Here is a 26,691-nt window from a genome sequence, read left to right on the forward strand (position 1 = left end):
AAAGCCACACTCCATGATGGAGGTGAAAGGCTCAGTATACGTAATCTTACATTGTGATTCCAGTCATTTAACCAGAGGTGAAAAAAGGAAACACATTCTTGACTAAAGTTGAAGTACAGGTAGTTTTTATTTAACGACTCAATTAAAAGTGTAACTACTCATTAATCTTCTTTACTCAAGCAAAATTCAAAAAAATACAAGCTCTGAAATGTACTCAAAGTATAAAGGAAAACAATTCCCCTCTGAACGTCATTTCTAGCGACTGTATCGGATAATTGAAAAACTGAGACTCATGTCGCATTAATATAGTTGGAAGATTATTTAACTTAAACAACAATTACTTCAAACAGGAGAAAACAGCAAAAAGGGAGGTTACAGTTTGAAAAGATTTGTGAGCATTAAAAATAGTCCGGAAGGAAAATTGTACAATGTATTGAATGAAGTATTCTTCATTTTAAACTAGGCCAGAGGTGGGGAATGTGTTGCTGCAGTTCTTCATCATTGACGTTGTCAGCGATGTCTGCTGATTCTTCACTTCCTTCCACGTCTTTGACATATGAGCTGCAGCTCTTCACCGCGGTTGAGTCTTCCTCACTTGACTGTTTGGTCTTGTTACGTCCTACACACCTTGTTACGCATGTTTTGTGTGATATGCAGTGATGGTCTTTTCTGTGTTATTATCCATTTAGGTTTAAATCTGTCTTTACGTTAGGAAGGAGGCACTCAATGTTGCAAAAATAAAAGTAAACTGATGATTCCTCTCAAATTCATTATAATAAAAGTAAGGAGCCTCTTTTTAAAATGTAAGGCATATAAATAACTGAAATGTAATTAAAATGTAATACGTGAAAAAATAAATACTCAAAATAAGTACAAATAGCTGCTAACTCTACTTCATGTACAGGTATTAAGAATGTATTCATACATACTTAATTAGTGTTTTTAGTATGCACTATTTTGAATAGCAAAAGTACCGAAAACCATTGAGAAAATGTTTACTAATGAAATAATGGGAAACTAATGACAAATGGGCCAATTGTTTGATTAATGAATGAATATAATGATAAAAAAAAAATGATTATTTATAATTATTATCAGTTATTCTTCAGCATATTATAAAAAAGACTATCAATCAAATGTGTTCAGTCCTGACAGATTCCAGCTTTCACACTATCTGTCCTCTTCATTGTCCACAACACTCTCCTGTCCTTGACAGAGCAAGGTCAACCGCTAAATGTCACATCTGACATCGTTATTCTGCATTGTCAAACAGGAGCCGAGTGTTTAGCACATTGATTTCCCTCCCTTTTTGCTCTTACTTAGATTGATCATCACTTGGAAGTCAGTCTTTGGGAAAGTGATCAATGCTCTGCCACACAATTATCATCTCAGGAATGCATCATTTACAAGCCAATATCCGTTTTAATAGGGTGCTTAGTGGAAAATACTTTGTCATGTTCATGTCAGGCAACGATACCGGACCTAAATAGAGAATGTAGGCACTGAATCATAAAGCATGTGCAGAAGCTGTAAGCTTTTCTAAATGGATCCTGTGCATTTGACAGCTCTGTGATATTTAGTTAGTAAGACAAATCATTCTGTGCAATGCTTAAAGGATCATTCCAGCTTTTTTCAAACTAATGTGTTTCCAATAAATGTGGCTGTTGTAGTTGTTTTAACTGTAGTTGTAAACACTGGGGATATTTCTTTTACCTTAATTATCCAACACAACTGTGACTTATTCCTCTTTTATTTTTAATGTAATGTAATATCTATATTGTATATTGCTGCAGTAGGACACACATATTGTAATACCTCACATAGGATTTTACGTGTTGTAATTGCTTTTCTTATAGTAGGAGTTGTCTCTGGGCCGTAAATGGCCCAAGAGACAATTCTGAAAGGAAATTCTTATGACAACAACAACAACAAGATGAAATGGTAAAATAACATTTTCTTCCGGGTGACTAAAACACATGTAGCTGTTGCGTGTTATTGCTAACAAGTGGCAAACGTCAAGAAAAGATAAGTGGATGTAGAATGATGTTCAATATGTTTAATAATTCAGTATGGCCCCTCACAGGATGTTATAAAAGTGGAACTGGTAGTTCCCCACTCCTGTCTTGCTGTATGGAGAACTGAGCATCTACCCAGGCGACCGATCTCTTTTCATCAATCAATTTTGTCAAGTAGAGGTTAAACTCTACAGGATGATGAGGTTGAAAAATGTAGCTGCATAATTTCCCACTCTGTAGTAGAGCTGCACTTTTTCTCACTCAGTTATACAGAGCATTGACTGTAGGAACATCAGCAGTTTTCTCAGGGCTCCAGACTAACTTTTTATATTGGTTGCACAGGGGTACCAAACTTTTTCATTTAGGTGCACCCAACATTTTTCACTGCTCCTTTTGGCACGGCAATAACACACCTATTATACCATTTCTTTACAGTTCGCATACATTGGTAATTTCGTAAAGGCTGGGTATCACCACTGATTTGCCAAATCGATTAGATTCCGATTCACAAGGTCTCAATTCGATTCGATTTCAGATTTGATTCAATACCATTTTTGCCTGGATATGAAAGAAATTCTCAGAGAACTAAAGCTGTGAACTGAACAACGAAACTTCTAACTTGGTGCATTATTAAAAATATTAAGGTAGGCCTGTCATGATAACAAATTAAGTTGGATGATATTTTGTCCCAGAAATTATTGTGATAAGTTATATTAATGTCATCATTGTGAGACCATTTTAAACCACTGCTATGATGATAATATTATAGCTTAACAATTTATGACACTCTTTGAAAAAGCAATGAACTTAATTCTAAAGAATATTCAGTCAGACTTTTGAAATATAATTAAATATATTAAAATTTGTTAAATAAAAATAAATAAATAAATATAAAAAATTTAAATAAATAAAAAAATTACAAAATAAACCACACAAAACCAAAATTATTTAAAAAAAAAGGATTTTATGGCTGTTAACAAAAACTGCTCTTTTTGAAAAAAAATTGGCACTGGGTATATCAGCTCAGTAAACAGGATGGGATGGTTATGATTTAGATTAGCTTTTAGCTTTGTATTGACGTCATCCAGTTATGCAAAATCATGCAACTCGCTGATAGCTTGGCTTTACAGAAAGTGGGCAGATTATCTGCACAGCAAAGTGCCCTTTCTCTACATATACAGGGCTCTGGGAATTTTTGCATGCATCTATAATTTGATGTTAAGTGCCTGCTGATACATTATGCATGTCACATAATGCATTGTGTGTAATCCAGGCAGACCTCGCCTGAACTTAGAATGACATGTCGTTCCAGACCCCACACGCAGAAGCCCCAGTATGGCGTGATCGCTGGTTGAGACAGCCACCATGCATCACACCTCCCCCAATGTGACATTTTGTGTCACACAATATTCACTGGGCCTGAGACCAGACAGGAGCGAACCCTGTGTCATACCAAACAATCCTATATAGCAGTGGCGTGCAGTGACAAGCAGAGCTAAAGATCCCCCCCGAAAGAGTTCCTGAAAACAACAAACATGGCGACAGTGGATGAGTTATGATAAGGTACCTCTTAAGAGATACTGTAGTTTCTTACCAACTCGCAAAGTCTTTCTTCAAAAGGTTTTACCAATGTTGAAATTTCTTCTTCTTGTCCTATTGTTGATTTTGCTTGAACTGTTGGCCTCACTGCCCCCCACGATTTCAGGTGGTACTGCTCCATTTCGTTCGACAGAATCCTCTGTCCGTATCTCTAATATTGATTAAATTAGCCTTTATTAACAATTTGCCTGTGCAAATGTCAAAAACTCCTCCTCCTCCGCCACTTGAGAAGTCGAGTGTCAAGTGGCTTTATCAATGGGCTTGGCCACTTCCACAGAAATGACAGAAATAATAGATGCAATGTTAACCTAGCTTCCAGAGACAATGGCCTGCTGCCAATAGAGGGCAGTATATTACCAAATGGATGCAATAAGGCTATATTGGATCCTTTATAGGACCGAACAGTGTTCTGAGATATCGCTTCCCCTTTAACATTGTTATAATCAAGGTCTATTCTTAGCTTCAACTGGTAAAGCACTGCTTATATGGTGCACTTTCTAACTTTACTTTTGCCCATGAACTTTTTTCTACCCATTCCTTTGTTTCCTCTCTTTAAAAGAGGTCAACTGAAACTCATGGGTTATATTCAGGCCATTTTCCAGAGCTCACAGCAACCAATTGTTTTCTCCCATGAATGTCCCTTTTTGAAGGCTGCTCTGTGGTCCCGTTGAAAAAGGCACTTTTGTGATTTTGAATGGACAATTTAGTTGCTCATTTCACCATCCGACTCTCGCTTAGAGCGAGCACTGACCTGAGTCATATGAACATTGGATGGAGGTCAGGCACCACCAACTGTACCGCAGTAAAACACAGAGAGTTGTGCAGACACCTGCAGGCTCCGATTCAGTGGTTGTGTTGGTTTTTAAAGATACACACAGAGAGACAACCAGCATGAGGGCAATAAAGTGAGAAACAAGAAGTGATAAATAAAGGTTTGCTGGCTTTATCTAATGTGTCTCTTTATATGAATGTGACAGCATACAGTAAATTCTATATTATAGTGTTTCTGGCACTGCACATTATTTCTGGCCTTGTCCTTCTGTCATGGAAATAATATAAGCGGCGAGTGAAGAGACATGAGCCATATCTCCTCTTTACTGCAGGGTTTTATTTTGATACCACATTTAAAATGCAATGAAGCCCATCTCCATACAAAATATAACTGTTGTGCTTATAAAAGAGCATCCAACAAAGTTATACTCACACCTGAAAGACCACATAAGTAGGTTACATCCTGCATATATTTACCATAATCACCCTTCTTTATCCATTCATCTGTAAGGTAACTCCTTAAAACTTTTAATGTGTTTTCTTTCCAAAGTGTATTTTATTTAATTTTTTTAAACCTGCCAGTTATTAGTTTTCATCACTTTTTTCCTGAACGACCATGGGGATAATAAAAGCTTTGATTGACATTTAAGCCATAATGGCTGTCAGCAGCCCCCGCAGGGCCCCTCCCTTCACGAGGATGGAGCTTGGCAGTGGGTCTTCTCGTGGCGGGCTGAGTCCATGACACGGAGAGTTATATATGCCGGGGCATTACAGAGCCCTTCTTAATCCGGTTTGTCACGCTGCTCCCTCCGGACCGGGGTAATTTCATGCTGCTGAACTGGTATTGATAGAGCCTTAGTAAATGAGCCACGCAGCAATCGTTAACTTTAATAACCATAAAGATGTGAGCAGTGGAGTCATACAGGCCCATGAGAGGAAACCCATACAGGTGATTAAGAATCGACCAAGGCCGTGGACAGCAGCACCTCGCATTTCTTATTCGTACTAATGGAATTACCTGTTAAAGATGTTGAGACTATTACCACCAGTGGTGAAATTGCTGCATTTTCCCGATTCAGTAAACTGGAGCCCATTTCCGTGTCTTCATGCATGAAGAATGCCTGTTAAAAAGCGAGGTGTATTTTAAGATTTTTCTTTTTACCTCTTCTTTCTCCCCGGATTCCTCCTCTTTTACTCAAACCTGTTTCTAATAGGTTTCTTTAAGTCGGACCTGCTGTTGAATCGTACTCAGTATTCTGTACGGGTATAGCCAGATTCAAAGTAAGCCATACCAACAGAGGGGAAAAACAACATTGATTTGTGTGACTCCAGTAGAGCTGGGTCAGTGGTTCCTGTCAGTCAGCTTGAGCTCTGGAGTGTCTTTCTCCCCACTCCCCCTTTCTCTTCCTCACTTCTCTTCCCCCCCCCCCCTCATCTCTCCCGCCCTCCCTCCCTCAGGTTTGCGGTAGCTTCAGGCACTACTATAGCTACTGTGTCCACTTGTTTGTCTACTCCCATTACTGTGGGTGATGCTGCCTCAGGAGGAAAGTGAAATCCAGGCCACAGAGGGGTCAGCAAGAAACCAGCCTGAAGCCTTCAATCTGTCTGAGGTCGGAGAAGCCACACGGATCACTACAACAGGTCGCTGATGGGCACTTGATAAGTGGTAGATCCAAAGCAGCTCCTGATGCATATGTGACACACGGGTCAAAGCGTTTATTAGATAAATAATGTCTAAGAATCCCTGAGATTATTTTGTTTGGTATTTGTGGAGGAAATCTGCACTGTAAAGCTGGCATTCCTCCCACTTCTCTCGATGTGTTTAACAGTGAATGGTGCAGACTCCTCGGGAGCCTTCTTCCTTGAGGCTGCGTTTTATTATTCATTGGTGAGAGTCAGCTCTCTGGGAGATGACTTCAGAGCAAGAACAAGTGGCTGGGGCTCAAGCCGACTTCACCACTGCAGAGAAAGTCCTCACGATAAGAGGAGTTCATTTTTCTGCCATTTGCTGTGTAAACACACGGTCAGTAGTGTTCATGTTAACACCTCAATTCAGCAGCATGCATATCAGCATAGCTCTAATGTGGCACTTACACAGATATGTGCACTATTTGTCTTGTTTCTTCTTTTATTATTATTATTTTTTTATATATATGCTTCTAGTGGACTGCTGGCAGACGAAATTCCGTTCACAGTGACAATAATCTATCTATCTATCATGTGGTGTCTCTTCTTCGTTCTTCTCCTCTTCCTGCTGTTTCACACATCTCCTCCAAGACTCAGTCATTTAGTGCCATATGATTGAATGTGGCTCCATGCTGAGCAACAGTAAACATATAAACACATACACATAAGAAGTGGCCGCACAAAACAGTCGCAATTAAAATACAGTAAATCCAGTGAGAGCCCCACTTGGGCCCTTGTGCTTAAAGTGCCAGATTAAAGTGCCTGTGCTTGTTTATACAATCAGTGAGGCATTTAGGATGCGGATTGCTTCAGGGCAAGTGCAGTTGAGACATTCTGCTCCTAATGCCTGGGCCACACTGTGTGATGGTTGGGGAACATTGTGGCTTTTATTTTGGCGCCCATCTTAAAAGGTTGGAGCAGCAACACAACCTGAACGTCATCTAGGGTTTCAGCTTCATGTCTATTTTTTGTGTGTAATGCACATCGGTTCCCAGAAGATATATAAACGAGGGAAAGATCAATTGATAGATAATTTATTGATCACCAGTAACATCACCTAAAAATTACACCTTTCAATAGTTGTAATGTCTACACTGTAAAAAAAAATGGTAACAATTCTGGTAACAAACGTTTGCCAAACACTTACTTTCAAATTACAGTAAAAAATAAGTTATTTTAAAGAATTCATTTTTTTCTTACAGAATGAAATACAAATATAAATGTAGAATTGAATGAACTGTAAGCATTCAAGACCATTAAGCAATTGAATAATTCTGCATTACATTTACACTTAATTCAAAATAAATGAATAAACGTGGAATAAAATGGTACATTTCTGTGCAGTAACTTTTTTTACTGCTACATATATACAGTATATCTACATATATATATATGAATAAGTCACAGACAAAACATATAGTAATCATGTATTTTACCTATTGTAGCAACTACATGTTATTAAAGGATAAAGTGGAGGTCATATGTTTGTGATATAGTCAGAAACCCAATGTAGCTTAAAATGATTTCATTTCAATAATTTAACGGGATAAATATTTTTCTGGTTCTCTCACTCTTTTTCTCTCTCACTCTGAAATGAGAGTAAACAAAGATCACATGACTGCTCCCTGGTCGCTCGCTGCTTTCTCCTCGCTCTTCAGACCACTTAACAACAATGGATGATGATTGTTATTGATGGCCAATATCAAAGGCAAAGTCTGTTTGGAAAGAGGACTGGCATTAGCAGCGCAGCGGCAGACAAACTGGCGGTGTGGACACAACACACAGACGTCCAGCCACTGCAGTTTGCTGATGTAGCCGTCATGCACATACAAGGCAGGCAGCTTGCCCCAGGTGTATTACTGCAGAGTCTTTTACCTGAATGGAGATAATTGAATAGAGGGTTTGGTTTGTCGAATGTGTCATGTTTGATAGGGTGGACGACACTTTCAATTTCCAAGACATTTGCTAGAAAACAGACAGAGAGGAAGAAAAGAGAAGCATCATGTCGCCATACCAGCACCATTTTGAACAGGCTTCACCAAAGCTACTCAATACTGCATGAGGTGTGTGTGTTCTAAGGTAGTTCCATCATGAAAATGTAGCACTGGGGTCTAATTCTGCTCCTTCCATAGATTTCTCTTTCCTCATGTTTCACTTTAAAATGTCATGTTACACAACTTAGAGGCATTTGAGCAGTAAATGGGGGTCGTGTAATTTCTGTTGAAATGGATAAACTGTGTCAGTTGCCAGTGGGAGGCACATGAAAAGTTCTTCCCTGGCGCAGCCTCCAAGGCCTCCATTTGGAAGCCACTCAGCGGTGCTTTGTAACGTGTTTAAACATTATCCTAAGTAATCAGTGGGAGTGTTCATGAAGTTCCAGCTTGATGTTTAAGTAATGAAAAGCAAAATTCTGATGGGCGGTATTAAACATATATGCAGTGGGGCAGCTTGCCCGCAGCCACTTTGATGCCGCTGCCACTTGAAACACATCATTAATATGCTTATTGCTTCTTCCCTCAAATCTGAGAAACATAAAACTAATTGAGACAAACAGAATAGAGCTTTTTTTCATTTTGGACATATCTGACAACTTTTCAATCAGCTGCATTTTAGCATGTTTCAAACTGTGCATCATAGGAAAGGGTTATGTTCCATTATGCATGGATTCACAGAAAGACACATTGACAGAAATAAACCAACTGAATTAACAAACTGTTTTTTAATAAAACTTTGCGAGCGTTTGAATGGACCACTCTGGAACACAGTACAAAGTCATTTTATTCACTTTGTACTGAAAGACGTTTTTGACAACTTTGAGTCCCAATTTTTCACACAAATGCACATCATTTTCAGCAGCAGATTGAAACGTCCCGCTCTTGAGTAAAATGTGTGCAGTTCACATTTCTCAGCTCCACGCATGTCTACAATTATTTACCGACAACAGGAACCCCAATTCGTGTTGCCACCAGAGAATAACTTGTCAATGAGAAGCGCTAAGACAGTGGATAACTGTCAGCTACGCGCAAACACCAGGGAATGGCATCAAACCCACGGAGAAGAAGGAGCCATGAGAAGAGATGGACCGCGGTGGCTGTCAGCAGCTGCCTGTCTGGCAAAACAATGCAGGAACTCTAGCAAAGCAGGCGGAAAACTGCTCATTTTCATCTGAGTATGCACAGATTAAGTTGTTATGATGAGTCCTTGAAAGGCTTAAGTTTTCCCGGCTGCTGTGTTCCTCCCTCGGCCATATGTCATTGCTTAATAACTGTAGCAGTGGGAGAAGCAGTGTGTGTGTGTGTGTGTGTGTGTGTGAGTGTGAGAGAACCAAAGAGAGAAAGTGATGACAGAAATGCTTGCTGATGGTGTTGAAGTGAGTTCTGCTCTTGGCTACTCTGCATAGATAATAGTTGTTGACGCTGACGCTGAGCCAAGGTGTAGTGGAACGAGTTGGTGTGTGTGTGTGTGTGTGTGTGTGTGTGTGTGTGTGTGTGTGTGTGGGGGTAACATGGTAACATTGTAATGAGCACTTGCATTTATCTCCGTGCCAAAAACAATTCCAGATGCAGTGAGATCAGAAGACAATCAGTTCCCAGTTGAGTACGTTCTTAGTCACTCAGAAAATAAAAAGGAGAAACTGTCTGTATGCCTGGAGTGTTTTAGTGAATAAATTGTCATGGGTTTGTTAGTTTGTGTTTGTTAGTTGACCTTGAATATTTGAGCAGATATGGTACAGTCATGCATTGTGTATTTGCCCTCTTAATGGTGATTTATTTGCGTGGACTTCAACATGGCATTAATTAACAAGAAACACATTCAGAGAAGGTCAGGGACACAATGGACACAATTCTCCACATCTCCACATATGAAGGAGCTTATACTCAGCTGACATGCTGACCTGCTACAGTTTCACTATGGATAAAATGTATTTTTACATTTCTCAGTAAAATGTGTTTTACACACACTAAGAGTTTAATGTCATCACCACTTCTGATTGGATCTCTAAGGACCAATTTTGATAGCAGGTCTGACTAAAACCCGTAAAGTTGCTATTTTGGCCTGTTTGTAAGACCCTTCAAAATCCATCCCCACCTGCAACCCCTTTTCCAACAAACTCTTATTGGTTAGACTGCAATGTACGTGACCGAATAACCCACAAATCTCAAACTCGTTGAGTTCGGCTGAAAACACTCCAATATGAAGTGTGGCTTTTTACCTTGAGTCCTCGTTCCTTGTCTTCCCTGCCAACCTCCACATTTTACAGTCTCCCCCTCATTAACAGCTCTTAATTGGCCCTTGGGCTAAGCTGAAAACAATGAAGCATTGATTTCCTTAAACATAATTACCTCATCCAGTCATGTAATGGCTGCTGTCACTGTGGGCCACCAAGAGAAAAATGACCAGTCACCGGGCCCATCGATGCCCTTCACCTCTTCTCACTAAAGGCTAGAGTGCACAGGCAGCCACTCCATCTTTGCAGGTTGGTTTAACCCCTTTAGCTGCCTGACAGGCTCCGAGCACTGCATCCATCAACACCTCCAGTCCTGTCTCAAGTGGTCATGGACCTACTGTAGCAGAATGCACACACCATAATACCACTGTGTAGTTGAGCAGAAAATGTCCATTATGGAAAACAGAGAACACAATATAATATGCATAAGCACACAACACACAAACCCAGTCACAGATAATGGATGGTCATGTATGTCACCTTGAGCTCCCAGCTACCTGAATGGGATTGTGTGAAGTCCAAGTGGCCATTAGTCATATAAGTGGCTCTCGTCACAAACCCAGTGGAGTCATCGTGGAGCCGGTTACACTGCTCTCTCCTCCACATACCAGATGGATAGTAGTGTTCCTGCCTAATGTCCACCTGTCACCAGGTTGATGGCTGGACCTCAGCCCCATGGCTGACACAGATTACCATGTGTTTATGTGTTGTGTGCGTGTGCGTGTGTGTGTGCGTGCGTGCGTGCGTGCGTGCGTGCGTGCGTGTGTGTGAGGATTATCCATGTATGCTGATGGCAAAAAGTGCAATAATCTTTATACTTAGCCTAATTATCATGATGTCTTTTCCAAATAAGATGTCAGTCAAAAGTTTAAAAGGAAAACAGAATATATTTCAGAGCAGGGTAATGCTGAAAATCAACCACCAGCGACTCAAAACTTGTTCGATGTTCTGTAGTGAAATAGCTGTCAAGGTGTTGTTTTTTTCTAGCCTCTCCTTTTTAGGCTCTAAACTGTAACTCTATAAAGATAAGTGCTTGTTATGATCCATGTATTGTCCTTCTGGTACAAAAAGGCAGGGGAAGTTACAATCATATTTGTCCCATCCAATTGATCTGTGTCATAATTTTGTTCATGTAAGCATTATTGGGTTTTTTTTGTCATTAATGTTTTTTTTCACTTTCTCGCTTCCTAGTTTATTGTATAATTTGTAATCTGTGTTGTGTTGATTGATTTTTGTGGTTGTTGTTCCCAGGTCTGTCTTGAAAAATAGATCTCAATCTCAATATGACCGAGAAATGTGTTATAGACAATTAATTCCAAATCAATCTCAAAGAGCAGATCCTTCTTCACGTACCTCTAAATAAATTAGGCAAACACACAGTTTTGAATATTTCAGATCAGCAATTGCTTCTGTAACTTAAGTCCCAGCGATGAACCAAATCCAAAAGGACATTCACACAGCTGACATGGATTTGATGAGGTCTGTGTGGTGTTGTACCTCAGCAGATGGTTGTTGGATACACCTCTGTAGTGCAAAGCTGCAAATCTGGCTCTGACACTAGCTGAGGGTATTCAAGCCAATCCAGTATTCTGTGACGCAATGTAAACTCCTCACTTATTCAGAGCTATGCTCTGAGTTGAAAGCAAGTCTGCAGGTCAGGAAGCTGTTGGTAAAATATTGAACAAGCCAACACGTTGTGGGGTTTGGGGTTTTAGCACACTCAGGGGATTTTTCTCCCCACTTTTACACTCTGTGTTCTGGCTCCTCCTGCCCAGAAATATCTAACAACAAGCGCTGAGAGAGTGACATTAATACTGCACGACATCATGGTCCAGCAGGACTGCAAATGTTTGCCTTTTAATCCAGGACTCTGCAGCCCTTGGTCTGACCAATGCAGACAGTGATGGGAATGGGAGAAGAAAACTGTTGCCAAACTTGTCGAGGCTGCTGTGAGCTCATTTCTGTAATTCATGACCGGAGCCATTTTAAACATTTGCACAACACAGACCGGTTGTTGTCATGCCAGTGGAAGAAACTGCATCCTCTCACCACAGCTGGATGTCCTCTTTAGAACTTGGTGCCACCAAGTGAAATAAGGCACAAGAAAGATTGAATGTGGCATCTCTCCTCTCCTCTCCTCTCCTCTCCTCTCCTCTCCTCTCCTCTCCTCTCCTCTCTCCTCTCCTCTCCCTCTCCTCTCCTGATCTCTCCTCTCCTCTCCTTCTCCGTCCTGGGATGAGCTCCAGTTTAATTGTTGGATGCTGGTGTCTGTTGCAGTGGCTGTCAAGGGAAGATAAAGAGTTTTTCCTGGGGCATAAGGAAAGGGGAGAGCGGTGATGGAGGGCCTCTCTCCTGCAGCTCCGCTGGCTGCATTAGCCCCACGCTTTATAATTGTGTGAAGGGGGCACTTCCAGTGGCTCCCTCATTACTCACTGGCATGGCCAGTCCCTGGCAGCCAGACACACCTTGTCCTCTCTCTCTCTCTCTCTCTCTCTCTCTCTCTCTCTCTCTCTCTCTCTCTCTCTCTCTCCCTGCCTGTCTCACTCATTTCAGGATGTCCGTAAGTGCCATCACCCCCTCTCCCTCTCTTGGGCAACCCACCCTATTGTTATTTTGACCCAGTACCACCATCTTCACATATTGCCATCTCTTTTGGCAGAATGTTTCTTGACTCCCTCTGTTATCACCTATGCGTTGGAGTTAGTGTTTTAACGTACTTTAGCCTGAGAGAAAAGAGATGTTCCAATACCAGTCTCAGAAATACCTCAGATACTGCTGAAAATGCCGGGTCAGGCCTCATACCGATCCAATACCATGTACCAAAACCATTTATTTTCCTGGAAATTGTGTCTTCTTCACTGCTCCAAATAGCAGTTGTGCTGTACAGCCACTGGCAAGTATTGTTTTTAGACCAGTGATGAGGAAAAGGTTTCTAGTGTAGCATTAGCCAGAGCTGGTCAAAATTGTAGTAATCGTCAAAACGTTTACGCTGGAGAGTCCCTCAAGGAAAATGGTGAGCTGTACCATTTACAAGACCTCCATTTTGATTTTATTTTTCTAAACTGTGGCTGCATGTTAAGTTTTTTATAGGAATTGTTGTGTGTTCTTTGATTTATTTATTTGTGTTCTTCTTTAGTTATAACTGTCAAACTAGATAACAAAAGAAGTTCTATGGCATTCCCTCTCTGTATACAACAATGATAGCAATCATCACTTCCACACAGGGTTGGTAGCATTTACAATACCTTTTTAAATACATTATGTTATTTATGTCATTTTTAAATGCACTGGTATCGGTTCACTATATCGGCCGATACGCAAAGTCCAGCTACCAGAATTATTAACGGAAGTGAAAAATGGTATTGCAACATGGTCGTGTGTCAGCCATGATGTGTCTGATGACTGGCAGGTCTTCACTGAGACAAAGCATTCATCCTTTCTAATCGTATGGACAACATATGGAAGATTTCAAAGATGCCAAGATAAGCACAATGATGAATACTAAGTGTATGTGATCTTTACAATGGGCTGATTGGTATGTAGTGAGGACAGCCAGCATTTAGTAAGAGGCAATTAGATGACATAACTGAGATGCCTCGAGGGCCGATATGTTACACACATATATGTACTCCAACGTGCTTCACACTATATGATGCGAGGTAGTCAAGGTTTATACTCTTTCATTTATATGTTAAAAACACTGTATAGATCTATGGTTGCTTCGGTTTTAATGATGTGTTTTCCTCGGTCTTTCTGCAGAGGGAGGCACGTGCGAGGTGATCGCCGCCCACCGATGCTGTAACAAGAATCGTATCGAGGAGCGTTCTCAGACAGTCAAATGCTCCTGTTTACCAGGGAAAGTGGCCGGGACGACACGCAACAAGCCCTCCTGTGTGGATGGTGAGGACCGCTCATTTCTTTTTATAATAATTTGTTTATTAATGAAGACTCCTATGGGGGAAAAAGTATTTGTCAGTGGTATATCTTCAGTCTCCTCCTTATTTACAAAAAGTACAAATGATATCCAGTGACAATGCAAAAAATAGTATACCCTGTATGTGTAGAGATAAACACTAATGGACAAAAAAATTATATTTTTATATAGATTTTATATAATCCAGGGTTTTGCAGGATCATCCAAAATTTAACACTTTATATTTAAATATCCTTTTTTTTTTATCTCTGAAATAGAAAATAGAATTCATGCCAAACAAATAATAAAAAACAGGACACTGTCAAGAAAAGACATTTGATGCAAAATTTATCTAAGAAACTAACGTGAAATCAAGTTTTCCATGTGATTATGTTCAAGGTCTTTGGACATTTCAAATTTTTGGGGATTATTATACTATTATTTGTTCATGTATGGAAAGTAGGGAAAATATGGAAATTGAAAAAGATTCCTAAACATATTACCCTGGTACCCGTTCTTAACTTGAGTGTTTCCTTTTTGTACTATACTATAATATCGTACTTTGCTAAAAATATCAGCTACAATAAAGAGGTTTAGAATAAGTTTTACAAATTACAACTGTGATCCATTCATAAAGAATGTGTTGTTATGTACTTAACTACGCAAAGGTTCTTAAAGAGTAAAAATGTAACTTAATCTCAAACAACTACAACATTTAACGTAATGCATTAATACTAATGATCAAATGATAAAGTATTATAACAGTTTTTACACCTAATGTACATATTGATGATAATACTTGTTTACCTTTACTGAAGGGAAATGTTGAATGCAATAATTTCATGTTGGATTTGAAGAATATGAAATGTGAAAATATGAGTAGCCTACCTCTGGAGATTTTCATCAGGTTTGAGTGAGTTGTTTTGAAAGCACTTATTCTTCACTTGCTTTAATAAACTGCTAAGACCAAACATTTTCCAATATAACATTCACTGCTGTCTCTCTGTGATATTTTTTCCTCTAATAACAAAAATACATTCAACCATTACAAACCCAGTAGTGCTGCGCTGCTGGGCATCATGGGAGCGAGATGACGGGCTGTTGAACACCTGAGCAAGGAGCATGTTGCAGATCACATCGCCCAAGGCAGCTCAGGCTGATGGAAATGAATAACTAATAAACACAAGTCAGGGAAGCTCCAGGCTAGTGCACCTGAATTACCTTAGCTGAGAAAAACAATCAGGCTGAGGTAGCTCCATGTGGAGGGAAAAAAAGCTGAAGGAAATCACAAGTCAGCTGAGACAGAACTGCGATGCCCCCTTCACTCCTTGGAGCTCATTTATTGCACCTCAGCCTTGATCTTTTCACCTCCACCTTCAGCACAGATCAAAGTTATTTCTCTGACTGACCCCCTCGCAAAGAAATGACACCAAAAATATATTCATTACGAGGAATGTTACATGAAAGGCCAGACATGCCTGCTCAGTGGGCTTCACAGGGTTGGTTAGCCACAGCTGACACTCAACAAGACCCTAGAATATGAATTAGCTACCCAAGGATGCCACAAAAAAGAACTTTCCCCCGGGTGGATGAAAAATCATCCACATCCAATAAAACTTTTCAGTGAACGGCGGAATTTTCCGGTCCTTGGGGAGTTTTGTTCAGTAAAACTGATGTTGTGTTTGCACTGTGGTTGGAGACATCGCCTGAATGAAACATTTACACAGCTCTGACCTTGAGATGTAGCTTTTTTAGCAGGCAGAGTTGTCCTTGAGCAGAGAGGCAGACGCTGTCTCCTCTGCAGCACATAACAGACACGGGACTCTGGACTTATATCCATTCAGCTTGTGTCTCTTTCACTAAGCACAGTCTAGACAGAGTTCATGAAATACCTTAGAAACTTAAAAACCTAAAAAAAGACATTTTCTTGCACTCGACTAAGAAATACACCCCAGTCCTTACAAGTGAACCGCATATAATAGAAGGTGGATATACAGTAGCGGGGAAATTCCCAAAAGTCGAGGGCAGAAGCTGGACAGAGCTGTATGAATCAAAAGCGATTTTACAAGGACTGAGGCGTGGAGGTGAAAGAAGTGGGAGCTGTTGTTAACACTTCATGCCTCTATGCTTCGGACTCCTGCAGCGGGAGAATCCTTGCTGTTAGCGTATTGATTAACAAGCACTTATGGAAAGAGTGGTGAAAAAATGGAAATGACAAGTCACTGAGCAGCAAGCTGTGCTACTGAGAAGCACTGCACCACATTGAAAGAGTTAAGATGACCTGGCCTGTTAATGATTTTTATTTCCATTAGTTCAAGCCTTTACAGTTTCTCCTGGATAAAATTCACTTGCTTTAAAGTAAATGAGGCTGTTTGTTATTTATTTAACCCTGAAATCATCAGGGGATAAGAGCTGAAGGGCAGAGGAAAAAAATATGGGATTATTCATTAGAGCTCATTTGTAGTTGGAAGTGTCAGATGCTGCAAACACACCGTTTAATCAAGGTATTTCTTTATAAATGGGGAAATAAATGGATATAGGCGGGTGGGGGGGCCACTCTGTTCCAGAGTTTTTGATTGTCTAGGAAAGCTACACTTGAAAGTGTGTGTTTGTCAACCGGGCGCCGCAGGCTACCTTTGCTACTATGTGAGGGATTATAGACTTGTGGAGTCAGTGGTCTGGCCCCTTAGCAGCGCACCGGCCTGGCCCAGATGGAGCTTTCTCCCCAGGTCCCAGCGTTATTAATGTTCCATCCAGATAAGGAACGATGCCGCAGCCCGACCCATCTCATCTCGCCACCCCCTGGGGGACACCTGCCGCCACTGTACCATACACAGGTTATGTTCCTACACAAAAAAGAATAGCCAGTGCTCTGATATAACAAATCAGAAGTATATCTTCAGCAGTTATTAGGTTTGAACACAGAGCCCGGGGGAGCTAACGCTCCTTTATCTTTGGCAAAATTTGCAGAAACAGCAGGTCTTTTCGATGCACTGTATTATTGGTCATTAGCATCAAAGCCCAACATCAAAGCGCACACTGAAGATCAGTCTCATTGTCAAGCGTTCTCCACCTTGTGAATGTGGTTATTGCAGTTGCCATTGGTAACTGTTTTGGTTGTTATTAATATATGGGGATATGACGACAGCTTGCTTTGGGAGGCGTCATGCTCAGTGGGGGTCTGCTGTCAGATTATGCTGCGTGGTGGGAATTGATTATTAGCTTTGACAAGGAGAACTATGTCCCAGTTATGTCAGGGCCAACAAGGCTTTCAGTGAAGAACATTCCTTTTAACAAGTCAAACGCTCGTATCTCTCCAGCCTCACTGGGCCGATCACATGCACTCAGATTAGGCACTCGTCACTGCACCGCTGCCTTTATTACAGCGTATGAGACGTGTAAAGCCCTCAGCCACAGTTTGGACATACATACTGTTTACATGCATGCAGATGCCCTGATACGCACACATGCTACCACTGTGTTTTCATGTAGCTGCTGTAGCAGTAAAGTCTTTCAAGAAGAAATCCACGCACACGAACGCTTGCTGCTGATCACTGATGGGGAATGAACCCTTCTGTCTGGCTGCGGGCGCAATATAGCCGAGCATGACAGGTTGTCATGGTACATTTGAGATACATCCAGCGGGGACACACATTGACTCTACTTGAGAGGAGGGACAAGAAATGCCACAGCTCTGCCAATTGGTCTAACAGATGCACATCATGAATCAAAACATCACAAGTTTAGAAGATACACTGTTTGATAAGGTTTCAATGGAAACGGGGAAATCCGCAAAGTGTATCTGACTTATTGGTAAAGCTTGTTCTTATGTGTTTTCTGCACAAATGAGTTTATTAACCACTGTACTTTCCTGGATGAATGACAAAGAAAAGGCTATATTTCATCCTCCCACTATAAAATCTTTGCCCCCCCCCCCACACACACAGTTGGGCTGTCACATTGTCTCCTCACACGACTGGATGTGGTTGGCAAGACACAAACCTGCTGCAGAGACTGCCTGAGGGGATGGATAGAAGGAGTAGATTATACTGTACAATGGAAAACAATAGTTCTTTCTCTTACTGACAAACACACACACATAGACAGACATAACGAGCGACTTACAAGCACACAAAATCCTCCTGGGTCAGAAATGATGTTCGTGTCTTTCGAGAAGTTGAGGATAATGATTGTGAAGCAGGTTTTCCCCCTCCGTCTTTGACACATCCCACTGAGCTCTCACAGCTTTGGCGATGTGATTAGACTCTCAACCTTTAACCTGCCAGAACAGGATCCGACCCTCAGCTGGAGTTGAAAGGTCGCCTCATTTTTTTTTTTTTCTTTTTCATCTCTCTCTTCTTTTTTAAGAAAACTACAAAATCATATTTGCTTTCTGCTCTACTGACACGCTAGTGACATGTCTGCGGTTGTATGTAGAGAGAGAGAGAGGTGAAGAATCAGGGAAGTCAGCTCTGTGGGAGATCCAATTTTCCTGAGTCACTTTTCAAAATCTGACAAATGGAGTATTTGCTCATTCATCAAGAAGAATGCTTGTACCCCCACACAAACACACACATCCTACCTCCGCAGGCAAACATACAATGCTCATAATGGTTTTCATTGGAAGGGTTAATTGCAGACTCTGAATTGGTGTGAATGGATGTGTCAGTGGTTGTTTGTCTCCAATCACGCAGCCCATCGACTGTAATCTGACGATGAATTAGCTTCTTGGGGCACCGGCCAGTATCTTGGGACCATGCTTATCCGGGACAAGACTCCATCTTACATTCCCCATACATTGTTTACAGTCTGACTAGTTTCTTTTATCGCAGGAGACAAACGTTCTTCACAAAGAACACTAACAGTGACACTAACATCTATCTGCATGTCTGACTATAGGTAAATTAAAAAAAACAGATAGCTGATGCATTTCAGTCAATGTATCTCTTTTGGTCTCCACACAGACTGGTTACATGTGGGCAACCAGCTCCATCCTCAAAGGATAAGTGCATAGATGATGTGCATCAACCCTGACAAACTTTGCTGGTATTTGTTTGTCTAACTGAAAACTCTGGTTTTCACCTTAATGAATCTGAGACCATGCAGACAAAGTTTTTGTAGGCAATTTCAAGAATTAATCTGAATTCCCCATCCACACAGAAAATAAAAATTAAAAACAGGACTGCTTGTTTAAGTGTGTGGGAATATCCATTGCAAAATTCTGAAATTAAAGCTATGTGATGAGAAAGCCAAAAAATATATTATGAATAGCTAATCAGACCTTGGCTCTCTCTCTCTCTCGGGCAAAGATTAATGCAGAATATTGACCATCTGAGGCTGACCTTGGGCTCAGTGGTCCAAGTCTCAGTCCTGCTGTAATTATGCACTTGCTTCATTTACTTCATGCTCCCTTGACCCCTCCAGTACTTTACTGCTGTTGCACACCTCTGTCTCATTGAGATGGAAATGTGTTTTTGAGCCAAATATTTCACTGGAATTCTTTTAGTAAATCACATGATTCTTACCTGCATGATTATAGGAGTGACTGATTGATTGGCTACTTGTTTGGGTAATAAATGAGTGATCATGGCACTTGTAGCAGAGCACTGATATAAACTGTTAACTTGAAGGGGGAAAGAAAAAGACCCAGATGACCTGCATGAGTCAGTAAAAAAAGAAGTTTGATCTTTCGGGAGGCAGCGATCCTTCACCCCAAACTGTAAATTGAACCTGATTGATGGCATACAAATTTAAAGCCTGATTGTTTTCAGCTCCAGGTCTTGACTGAAGGCAGCTCATCTGTGAATAAAATTTAAAACAGCAAACACTCCAGCCGACACAATTTGAAAGCCATTGTTTTGCTATGATTAAGCCAAATGCTGTGCGGCCGCCCTAAGTTAAAGAAACATTAACTATTCAGAGGCATATTCACATTCTGACGCAGGCAGAAATCAATTCCCCTCCTCATCCGTCAAGGTGTTCAAACATTCTGCTACCTGGCAGGGACGTGACGGCGAGTTCAATCCATCACGGAGACCGCTCACCAGTGATCTGACAGATGCACTTGTAAAAGGTCCATCGCTTCATGTTTTTCAATCAATTCAAGTCCTACTCTCGGTTGTTTGTCCATCAAAGCTGCAGACTACAGGCTGCTACGTGGCTAACATCTCGAATCAAACACTCTTACACTTTGCAGATTATTCCGAGACCATCTGTCATATCTGACAGAATACAGCAGCTTCTTTATGGTAACATCTGAAGATCACATTAATTGATGCTGGTGCTTAAAATCATGGATCTGAAAATGAATAGCTAACCTAAAGCAGGATTTAGGACAGTGGTCTGCTGTAATGCCCCCCTCCTCCTTCACTCCGTGGCAGACACAGAGGAGGAGTAAAGTTTGCTCATGTTGGAACAAAGGTTATACCCTCTATGCTGACGATTGCTCAGGGAGTAGTTAAAGTAAAACGACTGTTGGAGGTCAGTGGTCATCAGGGAGTGATGCATGGATCCTGACCCAGAAATGGCTCTTCTCCAGTGGTCAAGGTCAGAGCCAGATGTCCTGGCCCAGGTACAGCCACAGACATGAAGAGTGTGTGTGTGTGTTTGTGTGTGTGCTCGACTCTGTCTGGAGTAATCCTCATGGCCATCAGAGCTGACGTGCCACTACATTGTGCTGTCAAGTTGTCCTGAGATGAGCCTGCTGTCTGCCTCATTGACCGAGGGAGAGAGATTTTCAAAGATCAAATATGAATATTTATTAGATGCATTTAATAATCCCAGGTCATTAAACTTTTACTCTCCTTTTATTACACCATTAGAAGCTGTCAAGACATTACCCAGAGATCCGGTAGCTTTTAAAGATGGTGAATTATCCTCATCTGATCTTTGCCTTGATGTGACCTTATTTAACCCTATTTAACAATAAGGTTTTTTTTTAACAGCTCTAGTTGACAATTTCTGAGCAGTGACGTATTTTCTGCAATTTGTCAAGACTCTGGTAATCCATCATTGATCTTGCGGGCATGAAGTAAAGTTAATGATAAGGTATAGTACTGTCACTGGTTGGATATTTCATCCTCAATAAATCCATTGTCTGAATCATGTCCCTTTAAAGGTCCAGTGTGTAACATTTTAATTAAAGGCATCTATTGGCAGAAAGTGAATGTAAAATAATCCTAGTGATGTTTTCACTAGTATGTAATCATCTAAATTGAACAAATTGTTGTTTTCTTTACCCTGTAATGGCCCCTTTGTATTCAAATACTTTATATTTATATATGGAGCAGGTCCTCTCTACGGAGGCCGCCATATTTTTTACAGTAGTCCAGACTGGACAAGCTAAACACCTTTTGAGTTTTTATGACGACTGAAGGCTACCACAGGTTCTCTTTCATGTTTGGAAGGTGAGGGTGACGTGAGGGGTAATCAGCTGCAACATGCAACTTCACCACTAGATGTCACTAAATTCTACACACTGAACCTTTAAATATATCTATCAAAGCCAAAGACATTAAAACACTGCATCATGGGAAAAAAGAACAAAACCACATCATTAAATAAATATCACCAACAGGAGCAGATTTTTCATGAAACAACCAGCTGGTATTCTAACTCACAATTTTGACAACATCTGAACATCTGAACATCACAACAACATCTGATGGGTTCTTTCCTGATCCAAACCACATCCTTCCACCGGGTTTCATGAAAATCTGTCCTGTACTTCTTGGTGTAATCCTGCTTACTAACAAATACCAAGACAAATACACCATCTAGACATATTAAAGAAAGTGAAAAAAAAATCCAGAATCTCCGTGTTTATCCATATCTACTCCAAAATATAATCGTTTCCCCTTTGGATTATTTCACAGCCATCCACACAATTTCACAAAAATAGTTTGAGTGTAGTTTTTGAGTAATCCTGCTAACGAACAGACAAACAAACAAACGCCAGTGAAACATAAACTCCTTGGAAGAGGGAATAATATATACTGTATATGCACATGTGTCAGGACTCTCTGGTTTGCAGGTATCTCTGGTTTGCACCTTTTTCAATTTCTAGTGGACTTCTGTTTTCACAAAATAAATAAAATAATAAAACAAATAAATGTTGAAAATAAATCGCACTCAGTTTGTGATCTGATGGAAAAAGTCTTCTCACTCTCTGCAGCGAAGGGAAGAGGCTGAGCAGAGAGCACTCGATAGAACTAGTTTAGCAAATGTACTCCAGCCAAGTCATAATTTGTCTCTTCCTGCATGACTTCCTGCATAGTTATGGTGTTGCACCTGAGAAGCAGCTGAATGTAAACATGGTTAACAATAGCCCGTGGGGGACGATGGAGGGAGAAAAAGCAAGGGAGCAGGAGTGCAGTGGATGATGGACCAACATGTGGTAATTAGTGGATAAGGTAAACAACCATGGGGGAAGCCAAAGGGCAGGTTCACAGCTGGTTAGTGGATGCTCTCATTCTGGCTTTCAGTATCCTCAGGGCTCATGGAGGGGAAAACGAAGGAGGAAGTCAGGAAATGCAGCAAGTTCAGCGAACAGCAGTGGGGTGTAACTCTGTGTCCAGCTTTTGTCTGGAATACCTGTGTGTGTGCGTGCGTGCGTGTGTGCGTGCGTGCGTTCGTGCGTGCGTTCGTGCGTTAGTGCGTTAGTGCGTTTGTGCGTTTGTGCGTTTGTGCGTTCGCTGCGTTCGTGCGTTGCGTTTGTGCGTTCGTGCGTCCGTTCAAACAGAACCATAGCACTGTGTGTGTGGGACGGCACTTAAACCGTCTTCTTCCATCAGTTTGAAACGGCATGTTGCTCACATCCGCAATTGATTGGTGGTTGGCCAGTAACCTTGGCAACAGTTGGCTGGAGGGAAAAAAATATATTTTTCCCAAAGGTTCAAAAATGGGTTTGGAAAATGAAATTACAGGTTACTAGTTAGACTCCATCATTTGACCTTCACATCTTCGTTATGTCAGTGAAGTAAAAAGATTCCGATCGGAGATTTAAACTGCAAATAAAAAAGAAAATACACAACATGCTGACAAATTTTATAACATCATGGTTTAGATTTGTTGCCATGATTTGATCTGAGAGGTTTCCATTGCAATGTATCTGGATTTAACAAAAGGGGAAAACTAAAATCAAAGTATATAAAACGAATTTTGCATCAGCGCTTTAGAGCTGATTGTTATAAATACACTTGTTCATCTCAAATCAAGAACAACTGGGTGTGAAGGTAAAGGGGCGGATATTTTCTTCATGAGATTAATTGAACATATGGACTGTGGAAAGTTAATTAGAGAAACATATACCAAACAAAGCTTTTTTTTCATTTATTTACTTTGCCCAGGTTGATCATCTATTATGAAAGGAATTTTTTTTGTATCATCAAACTCTTAAAAAACAAACGCAGCAATAGAAAGAGAGAGAGAGAGGGAGGGAGGGAGGGAGAGCGAGATCTTGATTAGAAGATGAGAACATATTTGTTTTTGTCAGATAGCTGCAGGAAATATTCGGTCGATGTTAATGAGAGGCAATTAGTTTTGATTAAAAATGAGATTGCGCTCGTACATGCAATGTAGCTATATCAAAAACTAAATAATGATTCATTTCTGTTGGTTTAAGACATTATTGTCAACAGAGGAGGTATCCGTGCAGCAATGATACGACTGCTCTGAGGCAGAAGAGAAGGGAAAACATTCATTTAGACACTCGCCCATGTGTGTATATAGTTAGTTCGCCTGTGTAGAATATGAACACAAAATATGTTTATGTGGGAGGCATCAGCATTTGATTGACTTTTTGTGATGATTCCACCTACATTATAAATTATGGTTCTTCCTTGTGTTTTTGTTTTATTTTACACTATTATTTTTTACTTTTGCACATTGAAGTCAAATTGTTTTTTTTTTGCACCAGCATCTGTTCTGAGTATATACTGTATATATGTTCACAGTTGTCTCTGTGAAATACCAACCTGTTCCTTTGCATGTCTGTGCTCACCTTCCCCAGCGTCCATTGTAATTGGGAAATGGTGGTGTGAGATGGAACCGTGTCTGGAGGGAGAAGAGTGCAAGACTCTGCCTGACAACTCTGGATGGATGTGCTCCTCTGGGAACAAAATCAAGACCACGAGGGTGAGGCCTCACGCGTTCTCTACGCGCACACACACACCCACAGTGCACAGATGCAGAAATACATATACAATACATACCTGTGCTGTATGTGTATATTCTAACTGATCCTTAAGTACGCTAACATATCTACATGTACACACTCGCACCATTTTCAGTAAGTACATGACTTTAGATTTACAATTCAACCTTCTCCTTCTTCGACTTAAACAAAGAAAGTCACAAAGAAATAACAAGAATCTGTTTGGACACTTGGATGCTTTAACAAGGCTTCTCTGCAAACTGCCTGCTTCACTTCTAATTAATCTTTAGTCACTGAACAATCAAACATGCACAGTGTCAAACCTGTGGGTGAAAAGGATGGGCACACTTACAATTATACCGTACAGAGAAAAACCCTCTGTTTAACGAGTTGGATTCAGTTTGATGTGAGTAACCAGTGTAAGGGCCCAGTAGTGGTGGAGAACAAGCATAAAGCAGGAAGTAAACAAACAGGTGGGCTCTGCCTCGGGCTGCCCTCCTCTCAGAGATAAAGTTAACAGCCACTTTGCTTCTGCGCTGCCTTTCAGCTCTGTAAATCGACTCCAAATGCGGCATGCAAAAATAATGAAGGGAGTTAAGTCCTCGAAGCCAGCAGTCCAGCACTCTGTGACAGGTTGATCACCCGATTTGTATTCATTTAATTGACTCACCCCTCCCCTACCTGCTTGACCCCCCTACACACACACACACACACATCAGCCCCATGTATTCTCTTAGCGCTCGGTGACAATGACTTTGAATCGGAGCAGAGACTAATGTGATGGTAGGGAAACAGGGAACAGCCAGTGAAGGTTAGACCACACGGGGCTTCCCAAGGTTGCTCTGCAGATTTATGTGGCAGCAGATAGACATAAAGCTTTCACTGGGCCCCCCCCTCACAGCCACCACAGGCTTAAAACTTTCAGAAAGAAGTTGATGGAATGGGGCTTTCCAGCCTGTCAAGGTAAGGTGCAGTATTTGGTTTTCTTTAAAGAATGCATCTCTAATTCTCACTTTAGTCCATTGCACAATTTTAAAATAAATAAACTTTAGCTGAATATTGTTTTTTTAAATACCTGGGCACAAATTATTATATTGTGAAAGATTGTAAATGTTTTCACATAGATGGCGAAAAAGCATTAATGCATATCTATGAATAAAATTGAAGAGGGCCAAAGGCCTGAAGCTGCTTTTACTACCCAAAACACACACGTCCTTATCTCTTGACCCTCTCTTTGCAGAACACCCAGCCATACTCCCCTTTTTAGCTTCTGGAAGCAAAATGCAGATGATGCGTCCACGGAAATTGAGCTGCATTCTTGCTTCTGTAAAGGTTAGTCTTTTTCTTAAGCTGTTCTTTGTTTCTGTTTCTGTGTCGGCCTCTCTTTCTCTCACACACACACACTCACATCACTGTATATGCACTTGAGTGTCGGGTAGAATGGAACCAAATCGTGTTCAATGACTTCTCATTAACCCAAATACTCGGCGCAAAATAATCAAGTGTGTGTTTACATGCTGTGCATGATTAGGAAGGCGTGACACAAATACTGAACGCACCACCACCCACTGTAAATATTTATCACCCAGCGCAGGCTGCGCGCATAAATAAGAAATAAGTTGCTGCGTTTTTCATATAATCTGTGTCATATATATCACTAAAATGTGGTTTAAATAAACATGCACACAGAGAAGCAGGTCCACCCCTCAGCAGAACCTTGCAGTCTGTGATCAGTGTGTAGTGGCACCATCAGTCCCTCTGCCTTTCATTGCTTCCTTTGTTCCATGTCCTGTCTTTGCTATCGGCCACTGTGTGGGCTTGATTACAGCGCCTTGCATCGGTCTGCCAATCCCATTAGCCACTAATCTGTGACATGCTACTTGCTCCTCTCTGTGTTCGCTCCTAGTTGTGTACACGCGCACATGTCCGATTGGTTTGATATTTATAAAAGTGCGTGTGTGTGTTTGCTCACATGTGTGCGCTAGAACCCCGGGCAGGTCTTTTCCATTTTGGTTGTGTGGCTTCTTATCAGAGTCCACTTGATATCCTGATCCCCCTCTGAGGCTCTTGTTGAGGCAGCTATCAGCACACAGCATAGCCCACAGGCTACATGAAAGGCCTTTTATCCTGCACTCTGCTCTCTGTTTTTAATCAACATTCCTCATTCACCTGCCTCTCAGGCCAAATTGCCTCATTTGTATTTGATTTGTCACAAGACAGCAAGCCCACAACACGCCATTGTTTCTTTTATTTCCTATTCGCAGCCTTTTTATTTCCTGCAGGTTTTCATTTTGCTCTGAAAAGTGTCAGTGAAGCACAATGAGGC

The 26,691-nt window shown here is 40.9% G+C and overlaps 1 protein-coding gene across 3 annotated transcripts in view; it reads left to right on the plus strand.

Annotated features, from left to right (window-relative positions):
- Positions 1-26,691, plus strand: part of LOC118102586 (chemokine-like protein TAFA-1) — a 115,662-nt gene that overhangs the window by 83,419 nt on the left and 5,552 nt on the right. For 2 of the 3 annotated variants that reach the window (XR_007032359.1, XR_007032356.1), the window contains exons 3-5: positions 14,059-14,199; positions 24,222-24,346; positions 25,606-25,697. Coding sequence is in view for 1 of the 3 variants with exons in the window: in XM_035148899.1 (XP_035004790.1) it covers positions 14,059-14,199; positions 24,222-24,346 (266 nt within the window). In the remaining 2 variants the exon portion in view is untranslated. The remainder of the gene's footprint in view (positions 1-14,058; positions 14,200-24,221; positions 24,347-25,605; positions 25,698-26,691) is intronic. The other variant, XM_035148899.1, reaches the window with a different exon arrangement.

Source organism: Hippoglossus stenolepis, chromosome 3 (genome assembly GCF_022539355.2).
Source record: "Hippoglossus stenolepis isolate QCI-W04-F060 chromosome 3, HSTE1.2, whole genome shotgun sequence".
Lineage (NCBI taxonomy): Eukaryota > Metazoa > Chordata > Actinopteri > Pleuronectiformes > Pleuronectidae > Hippoglossus > Hippoglossus stenolepis.